This window comes from Taudactylus pleione, unplaced genomic scaffold, assembly GCF_031769625.1.
Source record: "Taudactylus pleione unplaced genomic scaffold, aTauple2 ptg000181l, whole genome shotgun sequence".
Taxonomy (NCBI): Eukaryota; Metazoa; Chordata; class Amphibia; order Anura; family Myobatrachidae; genus Taudactylus; species Taudactylus pleione.
In genome coordinates, this window is record NW_028284583.1 from 1,767,425 (window position 1) to 1,788,404 (window position 20,980).

General features: G+C 45.7%; 1 protein-coding gene across 1 annotated transcript in view; it reads right to left on the reverse strand.

The window, feature by feature from the left end:
• The window catches only part of EEPD1 (endonuclease/exonuclease/phosphatase family domain containing 1), a 164,503-nt gene that overhangs the window by 69,530 nt on the left and 73,993 nt on the right, over positions 1 to 20,980 (reverse strand). The window contains exon 2 of the mRNA XM_088476032.1: positions 4,173 to 4,224. Coding sequence (XP_088332158.1) covers positions 4,173 to 4,224 — 52 coding nt within the window. The remainder of the gene's footprint in view (positions 1 to 4,172; positions 4,225 to 20,980) is intronic.

Sequence of the window (20,980 nt, forward strand, 5' to 3'; positions counted from 1 at the left end):
TATATAATTTTTAATAGACAGCGTGGATCAGGTAGTATCCATAGAGCGAACACAATGATCAAGGTGGTCTCACAGATGCTCAATTGGGTTCAAGTCTGGGGAATTAAGAGGCCAGGGCAGTACTGCCACCACCAGCTTCTGTTCTTCTAGCAACGGTTGCAGGGTGTTTGTTCTCCAATGATTCTCGCCTGACACGCCAACGTCCATCCATTCGATGAAGCAGTATACGTGACTCATCAGAGAAGGCAACCCTTCGCCAATCAGCGGAGATCCAATTCCGACACCGGCGTGAAAATTGAAGCCTTTTAAGCCGATGCACCTTAGTTAGCATAGGTGCAGTGACCATTGATTTGCTTTGGAGCCCCTTATGCAGCAGGGTTCGCTGAACTGTCATTTTAGACACACATCTGGTGGCCTCCAGGTTAATTTTGACGGTGAGCTGTTCCACTGTAGCATGTTGGTCGGCCTTCACGCACCTTCGTAGCTGACGTTCACCTCTCACATCAATGGCACATGGTGCTCCGCAGTTTCCACATCTTTTACTCGCAATGGTGCCTTTTGTCCAGTCACGATACACCTTCACCACAGCAGCACACAAACAGTTCACAAACTGCGCTGTTTCAGAAATACTGCCACCCTTGGCCTGAAAGCCAATAATCATCCCTTTTTTCAACTCAGATAAATCGCCCTTTTTACCCATGACAGCAACGAGTGATGTGTGCAGACGGCCTATCGCACACCTTATATATCCACCAAGCCAGCACACGTGATGCACTTCGTGGGCTACAAACTGCCGACATCAAATGTAGGAGGTGGTCATAATAATGTGACTCGACTGTGTATAGTAGAGTGAGATCAGGGCAGTTTCTAGGGGCGGGCGACCCGTGCAATCGTACGGGGTGCTCTGCCCTGATGCGGTGCGCTCCGCCCTGATGTGGGGCGCTCCGCCCTGATGTGGAAAGCCGTGCTGGGCTCAAGTGGCTGATCCCAGCATCGGCACAGTTAGTAGCGATGTGTCCCCTGTGGCACACATCAGCGGCCAGCGCCGGGATGCTGTGTCTGCTCCCAGCGCCGGGTAAGCAGTGGCGGCGGGTAGCCAGCGCTGGGACAGAGTATCTCCGGGTGCGGGCTTACTGTAGCCTGCCGCCCGGTAGCCTTGAAGCGGCGCCAGGTCCAGCGGGTGTTTGGCTCTGGCCATGAGCCGTGGTCCAGCAGCCAGCAGGAGGCAGACGTGATGAGCCAATAACGGCTTGCCACATCATAGCCCCGTCCACTCGCAGCGTCTTGTAATAGACACCGCTGAGCACAAAAAGGGAGTTCAACGGTAGAGGGGGTGGAGTGAAGACCTCCCAAAGCAGAAGAGAGGAGCGTCGTGGCAACGGTTCCTGCGGCCGCAGAAAAGGCCGGAAGACGTTGCAATCAAGAGAGAAGATCAACGGCGGCTGGATGAAGAGCGGAAGAGGTGGCGCCGCTAGCCAGGACTGGCCAGAGGCAGAAGAAAGAAGCTGAGGACCGGAGAGGACTGCGGGGGTGGAAAGAAAAAGCTAACAAAGCGTCCCCCCACAGACTCTTCCACCGTACAGGTAGGCGGCCTTGGGCCACCGGTATTTAACCCCTCCCTAGACCACCAGGGCTGTTGGGCACTAGGCCCGTGGGGCACAATCAGGCATTAGGCCTGTGGGCAAATAGGCGGGCATTAGGCCAGGGTGCAGTAGTGGGCATTAGGCCCAATAGAAGTTATTTGCCCCAATTAGCTGCGAGTGATCTGGGTACTAGGTTTTCTATATTATTATTAAAAAACACATTTTATAACTTATTATTTGGTAATATAATGTACCTTAAAGGAAGTATTTAATATAGTTAAAATATGATTATTAGTGATAACACTGATTACATGGCTCAGGGGCGCATTTTGAATGCTCTCACTGGGAGCCAGATTGGCTAGAAACTGCCCTCAGTAAGATATTATGGTCTGACCATATAGAACTTTTTGGTCACAACACTTCCCTCTCTTTCTGCACCTTATTGGTCTCCCCAAATATACACCAGTCTGTTTGTTTTACTGCTCAGTGGGCCTATCCTGCTCTGCTCACGAGTCCTAGCGCTGTCAGATGCACAACTGGCCAGTCTGTCAAGGGTTCCCTACACAATGATGTTAAAAACAACACAGATATTTATGTTAATGTAAAGAAAAACAAACCAATTAACATATTACCGTACACTGTACTTGCAAAAAAAACTGAAACTATAGCTTTAAAAATAAAGATTTATTGGGAGAAAGATAAGGCCATAGCATTGGTATTGTGAACATTACATAACTTTAAACTGAGATGTCATCATGATTATACATCTGAAAACATAAGCTCATGTAAAATGCATGTAACCCATCCGATCTGCCACTTAATCTTTAAAACAGAAGATTAGGAAGGTAAATCTTATTACATATTCAAGTGACTCAACAAGATCCTATTTTTCCCTCTTGAAACAGAGCCTTGAGAACAGCTCCTTGCGAGCATGCAAACAATGGTTGGCTGGAGGTACGGAGGTCACCCTCTCTTGGCAAGCTTTGTTTCACTGGGGTGTCTGCCAAAAGGTATGTTTAGTTTTCACCCAGAGCAGCTGTGAAATCCAAACCTCCACCAAGCCTGACAATAGATCTTAAGGGTGCTGACAGATTTAACCTTAACAACAACAAACCCCGGATTGTTCAATTATTTTGATGTTGATTATTATGATCATTTTACTGAAATTCATGATTCAATTAGTGTGGTAAAAAATACCTATTTAACACATATTAAGTATACACAAAGCTATTTAAATTATACAACAAGCAACAAATACTTAAATATACCATCTTTTGTGTCTTCATTATTTAAAAATAAATAGTTTGGTTCTTTGTGCCGCAAAATAACATTTTTGTTTTTTCTATAATTGCATCTACAAAAAGGATGTAGCAAACATATTTGTGATCCTTTTATACACATACGATTCTGTTGAATAATTAAATCCTGGATTCAAAGCATAATAATAATAATAATAATAATAATAATAATAATAATAATAATGTTTATTCATTTTGTATTTATTTCTCCCAATAGGACACAAAGGGGTTGATTCAATTAGGTTTGCCCCACGAATATGTGAATGCATATGCAGCACTTATGGTAGCCCCAAACTTGCTGATTTTTGTTTGCCACAGGGTTGACATGGGGGTGAGATGGAAGTGAAATGAGGAGCGGTGGCCGGCATTTCCATGCCATGCCGCTGCACTGATATTTTATTCTCCTTCACGTTTTTACTTCAAAGTACTGAAACTTTTCTTGTTATTGTGTATTTGATACTGATTTATTTTAAGCATGACTTTTGTGCTTTAAAATAAAACTATAAATGAGAATAACATTTCAGTGTAGGATTTGTTATTCAGCAAAATGCTCATATGTCACAGCTGGATAATATTAGATTTGTAATGAGTAATCAGCGAGCATTATGATTTGGCTAATGTTGCAAATTCCAGTACTGAGACATTCCTCACTCTCTGTTGCTGCAGATGTTGTTATTTCCAGTATTATAAAGTTTTTCGGAAAATCTTTATTATTAAGTTCAAATTCCAACGCTATTTCCCCTAAACAAAGTCACTGTAGATACCTGAATCATACAGTACACAGATGGAGCATGATTTGTTTGGATAAGTGGTATGACTAAGCTTTGGCCAAGCTGAGCCACATGTAGCCGACCACACTGTGTTAATATACCCACCATTTAATAGCAACAGTATTAAAGTGCCGCTGGTTCAGAGGTGACTGACATAATCAATAAGCCACGTAACAGGTAAGAGACAACTGAGATGAGGTTTTCACCTCACCACCAGCCCAACAACATGCCTTTTCTCACTTCCCCCCCTCGCTCTGATGTCCGGCCGCTCCCTGCTGAAGTGAGCATGGCACTGTAAGAGGTGTAGGAGCAGTAGTGGAGGACCAGAGCGTGGGAAGAGGTAGAAAGATGCATGTTGAGAGCCAGGAGGCAAAGGTGAGATCATCATCTTTGCTGCCTTTGGTGAGATTGACAATGAGAGTCTCATCTTACGTCATGGGAGAAATGGCCACGCTTCAAGCCTTTATTTTAAAACCAGGAGAACATTTGTTGCAAAATCAAATAATAAAAAAAAAAGTTACCTTTTCCAGTGCATCTTTATCTGACAGCTCCTGAACAGCTACAAGCTTGATGCTGAAGATGAAAGGAAAGGTATGTAAGTAAGAGCTTAGATACAGTGACTAGGAAGGCCCAGCTACAATGGAGATTTTTAGTCGCTCAGATTAATTGCCCCCAAAATGAAAAATAAAAAAGTCCTTTATCCTTGCTGTGTCCTCCACTGAGCGCTCTTAGCATCCCAGCATGCCTCACTATAAAGGCTAACAGAGGACATACTGATCTCTTGTAACAGCATCTAATCTACACTAACCGCTATGGAGGCGATTAATCACTGTAACTAGAGCTGTTCTCTATGTGAAACTATGCTATTGACCATAACAGGTGTGCTACTCAGCAATTAACAATCACCTGTGTAGTTCACCTTCTAAAAAAATAATATGATCCAAAAGGGGGAGATCAGTTTTTAGGTATTAATTGCCCTGATCAAGATCTAAATATCTCAGGTGTAGAAACAGTAGACTTAATGGTTTTATGGAAAATGAAGACATGAGTAATTACGCCATTCTGTGACAGACCTCTGTGCACATTGTATACGATATATATGACTGTGGGCCTGATTCAGACCCGGACGCTATTTGCGGACAGTCGTTCCAAAAAAGGGGCCGGCTATTTAAATTGAGCGCTCGCTCTTTGCGGTTTTTGTTGACGCCTCTATGTCTCAACGAGCGAACGAAAAATGCGCTCGCTATTTTGTAAAGACGCCCCTTTGCCGTTCGCATCACACGTCATCTCCGGTATTTATTACATTAATCGGGTACATCGAAAGGCATCAGAACTGCTCGCAGTGCTTGTGCTAGGTTTTTCTGACCGCTATCACTGCGAGCAGTTCAGGCTAAAAGACAACCAAGTGACGTGGTCAATGACGCTCCTTTACTAATTATGCACTCTCATTAAACGCCCTTTTTACCGTTAGGCACGCCTGTGTTTGGATCTCCACTCCCCCGTTTTCAAGCACCTTCCCCTGTTACCACCCACAAACGGTACATTCTGTCAATCAAATTAACAGTCCCTCGATTTCCGACCGCAATGACTGGTTTGCGCATGCGCATTACGACCCATACGCATGCGCAGTTGTGTGAACATCGCTCAGAGCGAACGAGCGGCCGCTTACGAGCGGCTCTGAATCAGGCCCTGTGTTTCCAAGCAAAACATCAGGTGAGGTGTATATATCTATGGGGAAGATAACAACTGGTTATGTTACCTGAGTAATATTATAACAAAGGACCTGATTCATTACCAACTGCGATTATGCACGCAATCGGCTGATTGTTGCGTTCTGCGCATGTGTATGCATCGCAGTGTGTGTGCGCAAACACTCCACTGCGATTGGGACTGCGATCGCAGTGACTACAGAGACCCATCGCAGAGTGATTGACAGGTAGCAAAGTTTGGTATTGACGGGGGTGGTCGGCGAAACGCAGGCGTGCCAGTGCGCTTGAATGCCGTTGCAGGGGCGTGCATAAATTAGCCACTGCGATGCCATACGCAGCTTGGGCTTTCACTCTGTGCGATGAGGTTATCAGTTCCTGAGTAAGGTCAGACCTGGTGCAAGTGTGCGTGAGGCTCCGATTGTACTTGATGTTGCCGATTGTTTCGCAGACTTACTAAGTATTACAGATGTGTGTAAGGTAAGGTGGGCATCCTTATGTTAGGCTGCATATGGCATTGTAATTCGAATATCTTTGCAGTCAGACTGCGTGCGTAATCGCTATTGCGATCGCAATAGCGATCCTTGCTGAATCAGGCCCAAGTACAGAAGAAATTTCCCAACAAGATCCTTTCCATTCAGTCTTATTTCAGAATCTCAGCAGACTTAATTATTATAGATTAGCTATCAGTAAAAATACAGGATAACCTTACGTCTGCCACACTGAATTTAGGACCTCATTCAGAGCCGGACGCTATTTGCGCTTGCTCGTTCAGAAAAAAGGGGTGGCTATTCAAATGAACCGTTCGCTCTTTGCGGTCTGTTCACGCCTCTAGGTCTGAACGAGCGAACCAAACATGCGGTCGTTTTTTGGAAACCTATGCCCCCTGGCCGCTCGCATCCTACGTCATGTCCGCTATTTATTAGATTAATCGAGTACATCGACCAGCGTATGAACTGCTTGCTATTCTTGTGGTTGGTTTTTCCTACCGCAATCTTGCGAGCAGTTCTGACTATAAAATAAACCAGTGACGTGGTCAATGACGCTGCTGTATTAATTATGCACACCCATAAAACACCCGTTTTGACCTTTAAGCACGCCTGCGTTCGGATCTCCACCCCCCGTTTTCAAGCACCTTCCCGTTACCACCCACAAACGCCTCCTCCTGTCACTCAAAATAGCAGGCATTCGCTATTTAGCGAACAAACGATTTGCGGCCGCACTGACTGGTTCGCGCATGCATATTACGATCCGTACGCATGAGCAGTTGTGCAAACATCGCTCGGAACGAACGAGCGGCCGCTTACGAGCGGCTCTGAATCAGGCCCTTAGTCACAGTATGTACATACTGATATCAAATGTTATGCATAACACATACATGTAAAAAGAAAACATATTTTCATGTGCATTAGTTGAATGTGTGCTTACTGAAAAGCAGGTAAATACTGCAGGTTTCATTCCCACAGAAAAAAATACACAGTGCCCACTGCAAAACAAGCCTGCAATTACACGTCTAAGATGGCAGTTGCAGTATAACTCTGGGTATCAGAATGCCAGTTATCCGAATATGATCTATGGGAAACCAAAAATCTTATTACAATTTAGTAAATACAGTATATTGCTGGTATTGTACAGTTCAATGTTTTGTTTCCTGATTTTCTGTCTGGGCCACTAATAAATTATTTATTTGAGTCTATAAAAACAAAATTGTGTTGTAAAAAAACAAAGAAAAACCTAACACACATAGTTTAATAGATGTCCAATTATAAGAACTAAATAATTATCTGAAATACCCTCAGTCCCAATTAGTTCTTACAGGGGCATATTTATTAATTAGTGGGTCATAGACAATAGGAAATAAAAAAATAATGATCTCCCAAATGTATTCAAATATACACATGCACAGACAGGCAGCCCGTCTCTGGGGTGTGTAAGAGGTGAAGGGGGTCACATTAGCAATCTCTTCACTTCTCCTTTGGAAGTTGTGTGCACTACTGCGCATACGTGGCCTGCTGAGAGTGGTGGGTCCCTCTCATGGTAACTATTGTGGAAAGTAGCTCATAGGCTACAATGGTTAACGCCATCTTCAGATGGGGTTAGCTAGCGGGGCCAAGCTCCAGAATGGGTGCTGCTTTTGCAATAAAAAATGGGAGCTTGCAACAGATACCTCCGGTATTAGCTGCAGTCCCCCATACTGACATTCAGGGGATACTTATTATTTGAGGGTGCCCCCGAAACTTGGTGATTATAATTGATAAATAACAGATCAATTGTATCCTATATTTGAGATATATATATATACATATTAATGTTGGAAAACATGATTTGAGTGAATTAAGTAAGTAGAACAAGGCACAGGTAACTGACAAATGTGGTTAGCAGAGGAACTAATTTTGTATGTGCGTATGAGACTTGGCACTAAGAGACAGATGGGCGTCTTTCAGTGCTGCTATCAGTGCTCTGAGCTGTGTGTGAAAAGAACAACCATGTGTTCCTATACAATAACAGCGTTGATTCTATTTAGATAAGAGCCAATAATATCAAAACTAGTGGGGATAGGTTTCTATAATAGATAATAATTACCACAAAATTGTAAAATATGTGCATAAAGTACTAACCTATCAATCCACTTCTGTCATTTTACAGCCTTTGCTAGTAAAATGACAGTAGCTAATTAGTTGGTACTTTATCTCTCTCCACTTTATCTCTCCCCAGGGGGTAAATTTACTAAGATGGGAGTTCTATTTAAGAAGTGATATTGCCCATAGCAACCAATCAGATTCTACTTCTCATTTATCTAGCACCTTCTAGAAGATAATACCCGGAATCTGACTGGTTGCTACTGGCAACATCACTTCTTAAATAGAACTCCCATCTTAGTAAATTTACCCCCAAGACTTTATATATTATATTATACCTTTACTGCATAAGGAGATGTTGTTATAATAACAAACTATGATTCAGAGGTGCACACAGTATCGATACAAGCAGCTGATGTTTTCAGTCTGTGCATGCGTCCAAGTCGCACTGCGCATGCGTCCCATTGGTGACCGCCGGAAGCCACAGAACGAATCTGGATGTAGAGAGAGCAATTTCAGTGGGCGTTTCTGAGTGGTCAGGGGGTTGGCTAGCCAAACGCGGGCGTGTTGCACTGACACCGGCGTCCATGTTCAGACAGATAATCTGAACGATTCTTGCATACTCTCCCGGGAGTAGCGGGAGGCTCACGATTTTTCGGGTAACCCCGCACCCCCCAGCATAATAGACAGATCTCCCACATCCCGTCCACTTCATAGTGAAGTGGGCAGGATGTGGAGATTCTCAGAAAAATCGGCGGGTCCGTAGGGAGGGGGCGGGGCTAAATGATGCACATTTGCGTAATGTAGCCCCCTCCACACAGACCCACAAATCGCGGTGTTTCCTGTAAAAGGGGTGGGGCCTAAGGACGACTATAGTCTGGCCCCGCCCCCTGAAGCTGGGAGCAGCAGGTCCTCTCTGGCTGCTCCCGGAAAGGATTACAAAAAAGTAGGTAAGTATGATCTGTACCTTCATATAGCTGGTGCAATGTTAAATGGTGTGACCAATGGTGTGTCATAATGCACACAGCGGCAGATTAGTGCTGCAGTCCGTGGGTGACTCTGTACTAATCCCATTGGCTGCGAGCTTAGCATAAAAATTCATCACACTGTGGCAAAAGATGCGGCTGCAATAGCGTGTACCTCTGAATCGGGCCCTAAAAAGTTCTATTCCTTAGCATCTTAAGGAGACTGGTGATGAGCTAAAACACATGGCATATGCCTAGACATTGCAGCATCAAAGTGAATGTCCACTATCACACCATACTGATTCTACTAACAGAGCAGGACATGACATTGTAGAGTTCTCACCCAGTAGTTGGAAAACATGCTTAAATAATGACAGACTGAGATAATGCTGTTATTGCATGCAGTTTCTGTAATGCAGGTGTTATGTCCTCTTCACATATAAGCATACCAGTAGTTGTTGTATCGGCAATAACTATCCCACATTTTATTTATTTTGCTTACATTCATAAAATAATAATTATTTTAAAAACACACTGTGAAACAGACATATATCTATGTATGTATAGGAAGCAGTCCCCTTTCACACCTCCTCTCCACCCCATAATTCTTCTTACCACCATGACCAGGCTTTCTACACTTTTTCTTTTTTTTAATCTCTTTTCTAACTTCGACTCCACAACTGGGTAAAAAGGGAAATACATTTTTGGATGTGAGCACGTGACCTTCTCACATCCAATCACGTGACAAACTCTATAACCAGGTGTATGTTCACCACTGAAGTCTCTACCATCCAATGGCTTTACAGAAATGTGACTGACTAACAGCAGTCTAAACCCTTAAAGGCAGCAGAAAAAATACTAGCCATGCTTGTAGATAATCTTATTATCTATTGATGAATACAAACAACATTCCACCGAAGAGTGTTAAGTTGGGTACACACTATACACATATATCTGCAGATGATAGTCGTTCATACACACTGAATGGCCATTATCTGTGTCTGGACGGTGGCCAGGGGGCGTGTCGAGGGCGTGTCCCAGTGGTTGGGGGGAAGTGTCCTGCACCCCTCCCCACGGCTGCCGCTGTGTGTGTACGGGCGGTTTGCAGACCGCCTGTACACACCTGCTGATGGACAGATATGGCTGCAGACATATCTGGCCATCAGCTGTGCAGCACAGCCAATGCGATATGTCGGTGAACGACGACGTTCACCAACATATCGCGGTACACACTAGCCGACGGGCAGCAGATATATTGGCTGATCAATTGATCGGCCAATATATCTGTCAGTGTGTACCCAGAATTATTTGGACAACACTGAAACATACAAACGTAACCATGGCTAAGGGTTAAAGTAAATAAGGTATTAATAAAAATAAATATATTTAAAAAGGTTATCTATACGGGTTGGGCACAGGATGCCGGCGCTCGGGATCCCAGCGATCAAAATCCCTACTCTGGCATCCCAACAGGGTTAGGATACCGACACCTATCCATACCCCTCCCTTCCCGCACCCTGAACCTGACCTTTCCCCCCTAGTGCCTAACCCTCCCTGCCTAGTGCCTAGGGTTAGGGTCAGACACCCCCCTAGTGTCTGACCCTAACCCTCCCCCTAGTGCCTAACCCTCCCCCCCTAGTGTCTGACCCGAACCCTCCCCCTAGTGCCTAACTCTAAAGGTGCATACACACTAGACGATATGCTCCCTGAGCGATATCGTCTAGTGTGTCCCCGGCAGGCTGTGCTCAATGTCGTTCATGACATTGAGCACAGCCGCTGAACGATATCATTAGCGATATCGTTCAGCGCCGGGCTCTCTCACCCATTCCCTGACATGCAGCAACCTGACGAGGTCGTCAGGTTGGCCTGCATGTCAGCGCGATGAACGATGATGACGAACGACCCGCGGGAACGCGCGCCCTCGTCATCGTTCATCTTTTTTGTGTTAAAAATGGACGATAAAGTGGACGACTGAATGATAACGATATCGTTATCGTTCAGTCGTCCACTTTAATCGCCCAGTGTGTACGCACCATAACTCTCCCTATCCCCCACTACTTATCTTCTGGATGCCGGGATTCTGACAGCTGTCTGGATTTCAGCGTGGGTATTCTAAGCGCCGGTATCCCATGTGGCGGGATTGTGACTACATCCCATCTATATATCAGTGATATGTATAATTCATAAATGTACACTTTCCTTAGGTAAAATATGTTGAGTCCTATGTTAACAATATATATTGAGGTGGTTTATGTATACATCCTAGTTACTAAGTATGCAGGATGGGGAGTCCACGAGGAGGGGGTGGGGTTAAACAACACGATTTGTGGACCAGCGAAGCATGGACTTTTCCGGGAAAGGGATGGGGCCTAATTATGGCACCAGTTTGGCCCCGCCCCCTGAACCGGCCTGCTGTAGGAGCTCTCCGGGCTGCTCGCAAAAAGCACTTCTACAAAGTCGGTAAGTATGCCCCCCTGTGTCCTGAGTGGCAGTTTAGCTGTGGAAAGGCTGCCGGGCACAGGGGGGTGGAGCCAGAGATGGAGCGGACATAGGCAGTGGCACCCTGGGAAGCGGCTCTGTAGAAGCTGTATTCTGGGATTGTGAGCAGCGGCAGCGGTGGAAGACGGTGACAGTGAGGAAGCAATGGCTGCAGCATCCGGTGACCAGGGGTAGAGCTGGAGCAGTGGTAGCATCGGGCTGTCAGCGGCAGGTCCAGGCAGCACAGCTAATCGTCTTTCTCAAAGAAGCAGGCTGTGGCTGTCAAAGTAAGGACTGGACCTCCTGGAGGCAGGGAAGCTGTTGGATGGAGTAAGTAAACTATCTGCACTGCATTCATTGATGTGTTAGCAGCAGCACAGTAGAGAAGAGCAGAGAGCAACATAGGCAAAGAATGGAGCTAACTCAGGGAACAGTCAGAGAGGGAATAAGCAGTTCTATTTTTCAGCAGGAACAAGGAGGAACTCAGGGCCTGATTCAGAGCCGGACGCTATTTGCGCTCGCTCGTTCAGAAAAAGGGGCCGGCTATTTAAATTGAGCGCTCGCTCTTTGCGGTCTGTTGACGCCTCTATGTCTGAGCGAGCGAACGAAACATGCGCTCGCTATTTTGTAAAGACGCCCCCTGGCCGCTCGCATCCTACGTCATCTCCGCTATTTATTTGATTAATCGAGTACATCGAAAGGCGTCTGAACTGCTCGCAGTGCTTGTGGTAGGATTTTCCTACCGCAATCATGCAACCAGTTCAGGCTAAGAAACAACCAAGTGACGTGGTCGATGACGCTGCTTTGTTAATTATGCACACCCTTAAAACGCCCGTTTTGACCGTTTGGCACGCCTGCGTTCAGATCTCCACTCCCCGTTTTCAAGCACCTTCCCCTGTTACCACCCACAAACGCCTCATCCTGTCACTCAAATTAGCAGGCACTCGCTATTTTGCGAGCGCTCGATTTCAGACCACAATGACTGGTTGGCGCATGCGCATTACGACCCATACGCATGCGCAGATGTGCGAACATCGCTCGGAGCGAACGAGCGGCCGCTTACGAGCGGCTCTGAATCAGGCCCTCAGTTCCTGAACCTCTCATGAACTATGAGTAATGTCCTGTGCCAAAATTAAATGCATCTTTATGTATAAATTTATGTATACAACGATCACAGTAATATGATAAAATATATATATATATAGTGCATCCGGAAAGTATTTACAGTGCTTCACTTTTTCCACATTTCGTTATGTTACGGCCTTATTCCAGATTTGAATAAATTCATTTTTGTCCTCAAACTTCTACACACACTACCCCATAATGACAACGTGTAGAAAGTTTTTTTGAGCTTTTTGCAAATATAATAAAAAGAAAAAACTAAGAAATCACATGTACATAAGTAATCACAGCGTTTGCTCAATACTTTGTTGATGCACCTTTGGCAGCAATTACAGCCTCAAGTCTTTTTGAATATGATGCCACAAGCTTGGCACAGCCATTTTCAGATCTCTCCAGAGATGTTCAACCGGATTAAAGTCTGGGCTCTGGCTGGGCCACTCAAGGACTTACACAAAGTTGTCCTAAAGCCACTCCTTTGATATCTTGGCTGTGTGCTTAGGGTCGTTGTCCTGCTGAAAGATGAACCGTCGCCCCAGTCTGAGGTCAAGAGCGCTCTGGAGCAGGTTTTCATCCAGGATGTCTCTGTACATTGCTGCATTCATCCTCCCAAAAATCCCCCACTGGCGTCCGCTCTCACCTTGCAGAGGTTGCCGGTCTGGAGTAAACTGATGACGCGATTCGCGCTGAATCGCGTCATCATGGCCCCACCCCCGACTACACAGTGCCAGTAATCTCAGCATTGTGTAGCGGGGGTGGGGCCTCGCTGACGCGATCGCACGGTCACGCCCTGCCCACACCCACAACACCGTCCCACGCCCCCTTGCTGGCCAAGCTGGCTGCCTTATCTCGGAAGAGGCAGTTGTCGGCAAGCCTGGTACATACTTGCCTACCCTGCAGATTTGGTTGGGTGCCTCCCGAAAATCGGATGCCACTCCCGACCTCCCAGGAAGGCAGGCAATCGTGACGCGATTCGCGCCATTTTGGCCCAGCCCCGCTTCACAATGCCTTTATTATCGACATTGTGTAGCGGGGGCGGAGCCAAACTGACACGATCACGTGGACCCGCCCCCACCACACCTACAAGTGCCTGTCACCCACCTGGCCACTCCCCCTTGTCCCGGCCACGCCCCACCCCACCCCCTCACCCTTCCCCATCCTGCCAATCTGGCTGCTCCCTCCCGGAAGGAGCAGCTAGAAAGTCGGCAGGTATGGCCTGGTAGAGGGGGGTTACACAAATATGAGGAACATGATAATCTCACATAACACCTTAAATGTTGTACTATTATCAAGCAGAAACAAATGACAAGTGCAGATAAAATATACACAAAGATATTTACATAATAAAACTAACATGCACAAATAAATGTAGTGCGTGGGGTAAATCTGAAAATCGATCAACATTGACGGACTGTCTGAACGCAAGATCTGCATATTTATCATCATTTGAAATTTGAAATCGATCTAAATCAACCTTTACTAAATTTACCCCTGTGTGTCTAGATGCAGGTTCTGATCAGCATTTTATATGCTCAGCATACTCAGATCACATTTAGGGCACTTTACTAACTGACGATATGACTAAGTAGAAAATTATGAGTGATGTGTATGGATTGTATCCAAGTGAAATGGCTTTTACCATAAATAATAATCTTATATTTAATGACTTTATTGCATATTTGTATTCTTTTGTTTACTGTGTGATGACACATGAGCAGGAAATGCATATCTTCCTGTAAATATGTTTTACAAGAATCGCTACCATGCCAGCAATTGAAAATATTACAGCTCCCCAGGATCCTTTTTGTGAAGGACTGTACTGAGACCTCAGTGAATAAGGAAGGCCTTGCAAATACGTTTTATTAATATCTGGGTACCCTATATACTTTATTTATCCCCTCCTATCAAAGAATCTCTCCGGAAATGTTTCCATCTCACCTCTTGGTATAACTTATGGAACTCCATTTTAACTCTTTCTCTGCCACCTTTCTTGGAGCTTTGTTGCTCCCAATTAAATTCCCTCCTTCCTTTTTACTTCTCCTGGATCATACTTGCCTACTTTTGAAACAGCTTTCAAAACAGCTCAGGCAGATTGTGAAAGCAGCACCTATGAGCGTGGTGGTAAAGTGGACGTGTACTGATACATCTGAGAGGTGTGTCATAATACTGACTTACATCCAAATGTAAATGAGCCCAAAAGCAGTTAGTAAGATCTACATGTTGATGAAAACACACTGATACTTTTGTAGAACATGCATGTAGCCATAGGGATCACTGTGCCTTATATAACCAATGCAGGGAAATTATACTAATGGTCCCATTTGAATGTATATATCTTTGTTATTTTTAATATAACAGCTTCATAACAGGGATAAGGAGATTGCTACTTTTTCAGGGAGTCTCCCTGACAATGAGGGAGAGTTGGCAAGTATGTCCTGGAGCAGTGGGTTTTCTATTCTTTTCTATTCTTATACTTATTTCAGGTTATCCTCTCTATGGCACTTCATTTGCTTTTGGTTCTTCTTTATGAGGTTACCTTTCTACAAGTATGTTATGTTATGTTATGCTTTTACCGGCTGTATGTTGTTACTATTCCTTATTCACACAAATGCAAAGTTGTTCTAATGATGACATTTTCCTTGGAAATGCTTTGCTATATATATTTGTTACATTGCCCAATCTTCTTTACTGGCTGTCTATACATTTGTGAAATCTGGCTCCTTAGAGGACAGGGCATTGTTGCATAATTTGGTCTATACAGCAAATAAGCAAATCCCAGTCACCTATCCAAATTAAAAGAGGGGTATACTAAAGGCAAACAGAACAGGACAATCACCTTGCACTCATAGGTGAGGTCTGATTATAAGTACTAAGGGACGGAGTTCTGATCAGACAGGTTAGTGGAAGCAGGGCCGTAATTAGGGTAGTGTGACCAGTGCCATGGCACAGGGCACCGCAGGGCAGGGGGCGCTGTTTGGGCCTGTCAATTTTCCTGTATATTGTCATTCTCACTTGTAGCTTCCTCTTCTTTTATCCCCAGCATCCCCGTCCCTATTTAAAAATTCGGGTGGGGGGGGGGGCAAGGCTCTCTCTGGCACAGGGCACCAAAAAGTCTAGTTACGGCTCTGGTTGGAAGTACATGTGCAGACACTTTCCAACAATGCTGGGAGCTGGAAACCCATCTCATCTTGCGGGTAATGTCTTCAAGATCCTTTATATCTATATGGCAAACAAACTATTTTCTGTTCATGATTCACTAGACAACTGAAAACCTCCATATAAACTCAGGGCCTGATTTAGAGATGTACACTAACTGGATGGTTAGCACACATCACCGCTGTCTTCTACTCTGCGGGTGCGCAGGACCCATTCTGCACATGTGCAGAACAGGTCCTGCGATACCGCATGGAGATCCCTCAAGCCTCTGCCTGATTGACAGACAGAAGCGTTTGGGGGGCTGTGCGGGGGTAGGGACGGCCTGCATTCCCGGAAACAGGGCGTGTCGCCCCTTGTTTTCTGGAAGTGCTGAGGCCAGGGTCTGCGACCTTGGATCATGCAGATGCAGCAAGGAGGTGTCTGTTTCCTAAAGACATCTCCTGCTGCATTTGAGATGGACGGAATTGCACAGTCACTTGTGTGCGTCTCCTCTATTCCGTTCATCTCTGAATCAGGTCCTCAGTCACCCATGTGATCCCTCTCATTGTGGCTCTAGCATGTGCATTATTCCTAATAATATACAAGTTTCCCGAAGGAACTGTAAAAAGATTAGATCAAAGCTGAATATTTATACAGATTTATATACAGAAGATAACACAAATGTTATACAAACACTAATAAATATATTATCATGACTTGCATATTATGGGCCTGAATCAGAAGTGGACGCAGGAGTGATACGTGCTGCATCCTCGGTAGCCGCAGCTCTGAGAAGGTATGTAAATGCTTCAGGTGTCGTCTTTTGCAATTAAAACGCCCACATGTGCCTTCTCAGATCTGCTGCATGCATCTGAAGATGCAGCACTGGATCACCATTGCGACCATCAGCGGACCATTGGACACTCTGAGTAACCTTGGGGTTACTCAGAATGTCCAGCTGCTGAGTCCAGTGAATCTGCGACTGACAACGCAGACATTGGCTTCGGCACATCTCACAAGCTGTGGGGCTACGAGTCCCGGAGAGTGCGGAAAGAGAGGGGGTCCGGGTGTAGTGGTGTTGCACCGGCAGCCAGGTAGAATTGATAAACAATACTGACCGTGAGTCAGCCAGAGCTCACGGGATTTCAGCCGATCAGGAGCGTCTGCAAGCTGTGAATGACTCACGGGCAGCGCCATATTTGAAATGCCGCCGCAAATGCAGAACCGCTGACAGAGCCACCCTGGCCCCCTCTCTCTCGGCTCTCTCAATATTTGAAATTCCGTTGGCGCTGACTAAATTCTAAAACAGGTACACTACTAACTACATAATCCCTGACCTATGCCTGTGCTCCCCCTCAGTCCAGCCAGCCGTCCCTGCCCTGTTGTCGTCCCCCCCGTTCCAAACATTCGTCCCTGCCCTGTGCTTCCCCCCTTCATCCAGCCAGTCTTCCCTGTCTCCCTCCTAGGCATGCCAGCCTTTCCTGTCCTGCCCCTCCCCCACTAGTCCAGCCAGCCTTCTCTGTCCCCATCCTAGTCCAGCCAGCCTTCCCTGCCCTGTCCCCCCTAGTCCAGCCATCCTTCTCTGCCCTGTGACCCCCCCCCCCATCCCCCCGGTCCAGCCAGCCTTTCCTGGCATAGTATGAGGGTCTGGCTATTTCAGTGTATTTTATGTGGATCTGGCATATATATATATATATATATATATATATCAAAAAAAATAAAAACAGAAAACCCAGCACTCAACTAAATCCCCATTATTTATTTACTTATTTATACATCATTGTGAGTGTTTAAACAAGGTGAGTGCTGGGTTTTCTGTTTTTATTTATTTAAGCAATGTGGTCACAGGCCACTTGCAGCCCAGTCCTGGGAATGGCGAGTGCAGATCTGCACCCCAAATCTAGGAGTGGCGAGTGCAGTGGATTTCTGACTTTGTATATATATATATTCATATTTAGAATTGACATTGCTCTACAGCTTTTTAAACTGGTTTACGCACAAATTGGTGTCCCACCCCCTGGTGTAGCTCCACCCCTCTGCCCCCCTCACTCTAGGGGACCTGCCTATTTTATCAGAGTCGGGCCCCAAAGTGTCTGATGGCAGCCCTGCTCAGAATGTCCGATGGTACATTTATCTCCTTGCAATTCCGATCTGCATCCCACGGTGGTAAACGCAGTGCGTCACGGATGCATGGCCCGATGTTTTAATCCTGTCCACCTCTGAAGTAGTCTCTCAGTCACAAGTGGAGATGAGACTGAGGGCCTGATTCACAGCCGCTCGCTAGATGCAATTGCTCGCACGATATATATGCAAAATTGCGTAGGCAAAGCTACCACACTGCATTGTATTTCTTAGAGAGTGATCACATAGTGTATGCAGAAACCCACCAGCCTGTTTTAAGACACCCACTTGTTCACGTCATGTCCAGGAAGTGTATGCAGCCATCGGTACATCAGATGCTATTGCAACGCTTGAGGTTGACCATACCCTGCCACAAGCACTGCGAGCACTTCAGTGTAAAAATAAGCCAGGTGACGTGTACTATGATGCTGTCTTATAATTATGCACACCTCTAAAACGCCGTTGAGATGCTCAGGCACGCCTGCGTTTATACCTCCACTTCCCCGTTTTAATGGCCAGCCCCTGTTACCACCTACAAATGGCTTCCCCTGTCACTCACTCTGCTGGGCTGTCTATGTGCAGCGAGCTAATGCATTGTGAATTTTCGCTAAGGTACGCACATGTGCACTGTGATGCATAGGCATGCGCACACTGCATACCATCGGCAGCAGCGAGAATATGCATCTTAGCGAGCGGGTCTGAATGAGCTCCTGAGATCTGTACGATAAGGAAGCCAAAAACAAATTCAGGAGTAGGCATAAGTGGTACAGTATGTGTGTTACATCAAGCTCTTTGTAAATATATTACTTATTCATTTAGTTAAAATTTTCTGTCTGGGATACCAGAAATGTAATTGGAGGCTCATAGAATATGTGATTGTGGAATGTGAAGGAGTGGTATCATTTCACAGTATGTCAGCAGTTTCTAGATTTAGGGTGTTAAGATGTGTTTTTTTCTAAACCACAAATAAACATGTGTCATTATGTTTGGTTTCCAAAACTTTTTTTTATTTTGATAAACCAACAGCACATCAACCTCCATTATTAACACTGGAAGATTGCAAATCACAAATCTGGTTTTGTGACCTGGGATCCATATAAATGGTATAAAGCTATACAGAATACCACACACAAAGTTGCAAATTTTTTATACATGGTCCTCACTGGTGAGTGCAAGTCGCATGTGCTTGGGTATCTAGCCTATACAGAGGAGCCTAAAGGTGCCTATTGCTAAAGTGTGGCCACAAAGTATATGCAAAACAATGTTAGAAACAAATGTTACGATATGTACAACTTTAACAGGGGTATTCAATATGGGAGCGAAATATCGCACCTATGACGTTATTATCGCAGGTTTTAGTTTTACACCGCATTCAATTTCAAAGACTATTTGCAGGTTCGAAAAGTCTTTGATAAAAAATGGGGATAACTTTTCACCATTGAATAGGTGTCGAAAAAAAAGTGCAGAATTGGGGTTTAGGGGTGCAGGCTTAAAAAAAATAGCCTGCACCCCTGGGAATGACATTTAAAAAAGAACTGTGTCAAAAAAAGTTTTTTAAAAAAACAGGGACACCCCAAAAAATTAATTTAAAAATTGGGGTGAAAAAAAAAATGTGAAAAAATTGTTTAACAATAGGGAAATTGGTTCAGGGCTATTCTGCAAGTATGCGGCAGGTGTTTTCTAGAATAGATTTATAGCGGCAGGCAGGGCAGTTTCTAAGGTCTGAGGCTCCCAGTGCGAGCAGTCAAAATGCGCCCCCCCCTCCCTCGAAGCAGTAATATTGTGGAGTGGGCGTGGCGTCATCGTGAGGGGGTGTGGTATCACAGTAAGGGAGCGTGATCTAGAAAAACCACAGAATGTCAGCCACCGTGACTACTGAGTACAGGGGTGTCTAACCTGTCAGAGGCAAAGCGCTGAAAAATATATGTTGCTAAACAAAAGATAGACAGCATGCGCGCGCCGGAGGCCCGCACTCAAAAAATGGGGTGTGGCCTAGCTGTCACAAGCCCACGCCGCATTTCTGTGTGCATGCCTGTGGTGTGACATTTGCAGAAGTATGACCTTGCATCACACCCGGTTTTAGTCGCGTTGGGAGCGAGCCCAGCCAGATCCACATAAAATACACTGCAACAAACCACTTCCACATAAAATATATTGGAAAAGCCAGAGGCACATAAACTACGTTTTAAAACCACATCCACCTCAAATACATTATTAAATCCAGAACCACATAAAACACATTGAAAAAACATGATTCACATAATACACACTTCATTCCAGCCCCCTCCCTTGCCATTCCATCCAGACAGGTCTTAGGCTTCCCCCCCACTGGCTCTCAGGCAAAAGTGCCCATTATGCAGTGCCCCCTGTAGTTGTCCCCATATGCAGTCCCCTGTATTTACGCCCCTTATGCAGTGCCCACAGTGGTAGTGTAACTTATGCAGAGCCCCCATTAGTAGTGCCCCCTGTAGTCATGCCCCCATCAGTTATGCCCCAATAATAATGGTCCCTGTTGTAGTGCCCCAGTAGTAGTGTCCCCAGTTGTATTGCCCCCAATAGTAATGCCCCCTGTAGTAGTGTCCCCTTTATAAATTCCCCAGTATTAATGCCCCTGTATTAGTGCCCCCAATAGTAATGCTCCCTTTGTAGTAGTGCCCCAAGTAGAAAAGCCCCAAGTAGTAGTGCCCCCAGTAGAAGTGCCCCTGGCCCCTGAGTAATGCACCCAGTAGTGGTGCCTCCTAAGCAATAACCCCAGTAGAAGTGCCCCCCGAGTAATGTCCCCAGTAGTAGTGCCCGGGTGCCCCCAGTAGTGGTGTCTTCCCCAGTAGAAGTGCCCCCAGAGTAATGTCCCTAGTAGCTGTGCCCAGGTGCCCCCAGTAGTGGTGGCTCCCCCAGCAGAAGTGCACCCAGTAGTAGTGCCTCCCCCCAAGTATTGTCCAGGCTGCCTGCACACAAAAAAAAAAAAAAACCCAGTAACGCTTACCTTCAGCCCCGCTCTGGCGTCCTCTCCGCTCGGCTGCTCCTCTCTCTGCACTATGGGAAAGACGTCATGACGTCCTCCCATAGTGCACATTGTGGGAGCCGGAAGCAGGAGCCTCCGTCTCCATCTCCAGCTGCTCTGCCGGGCGCCCACTGGTAACTGAATCTCAGCGGGCGCCCGGCAGTTAACATGCTGTTTCTACAGCAGGGGTAGGAGGCAGCGCGCCCCGTGCGATTGCACAGGTCG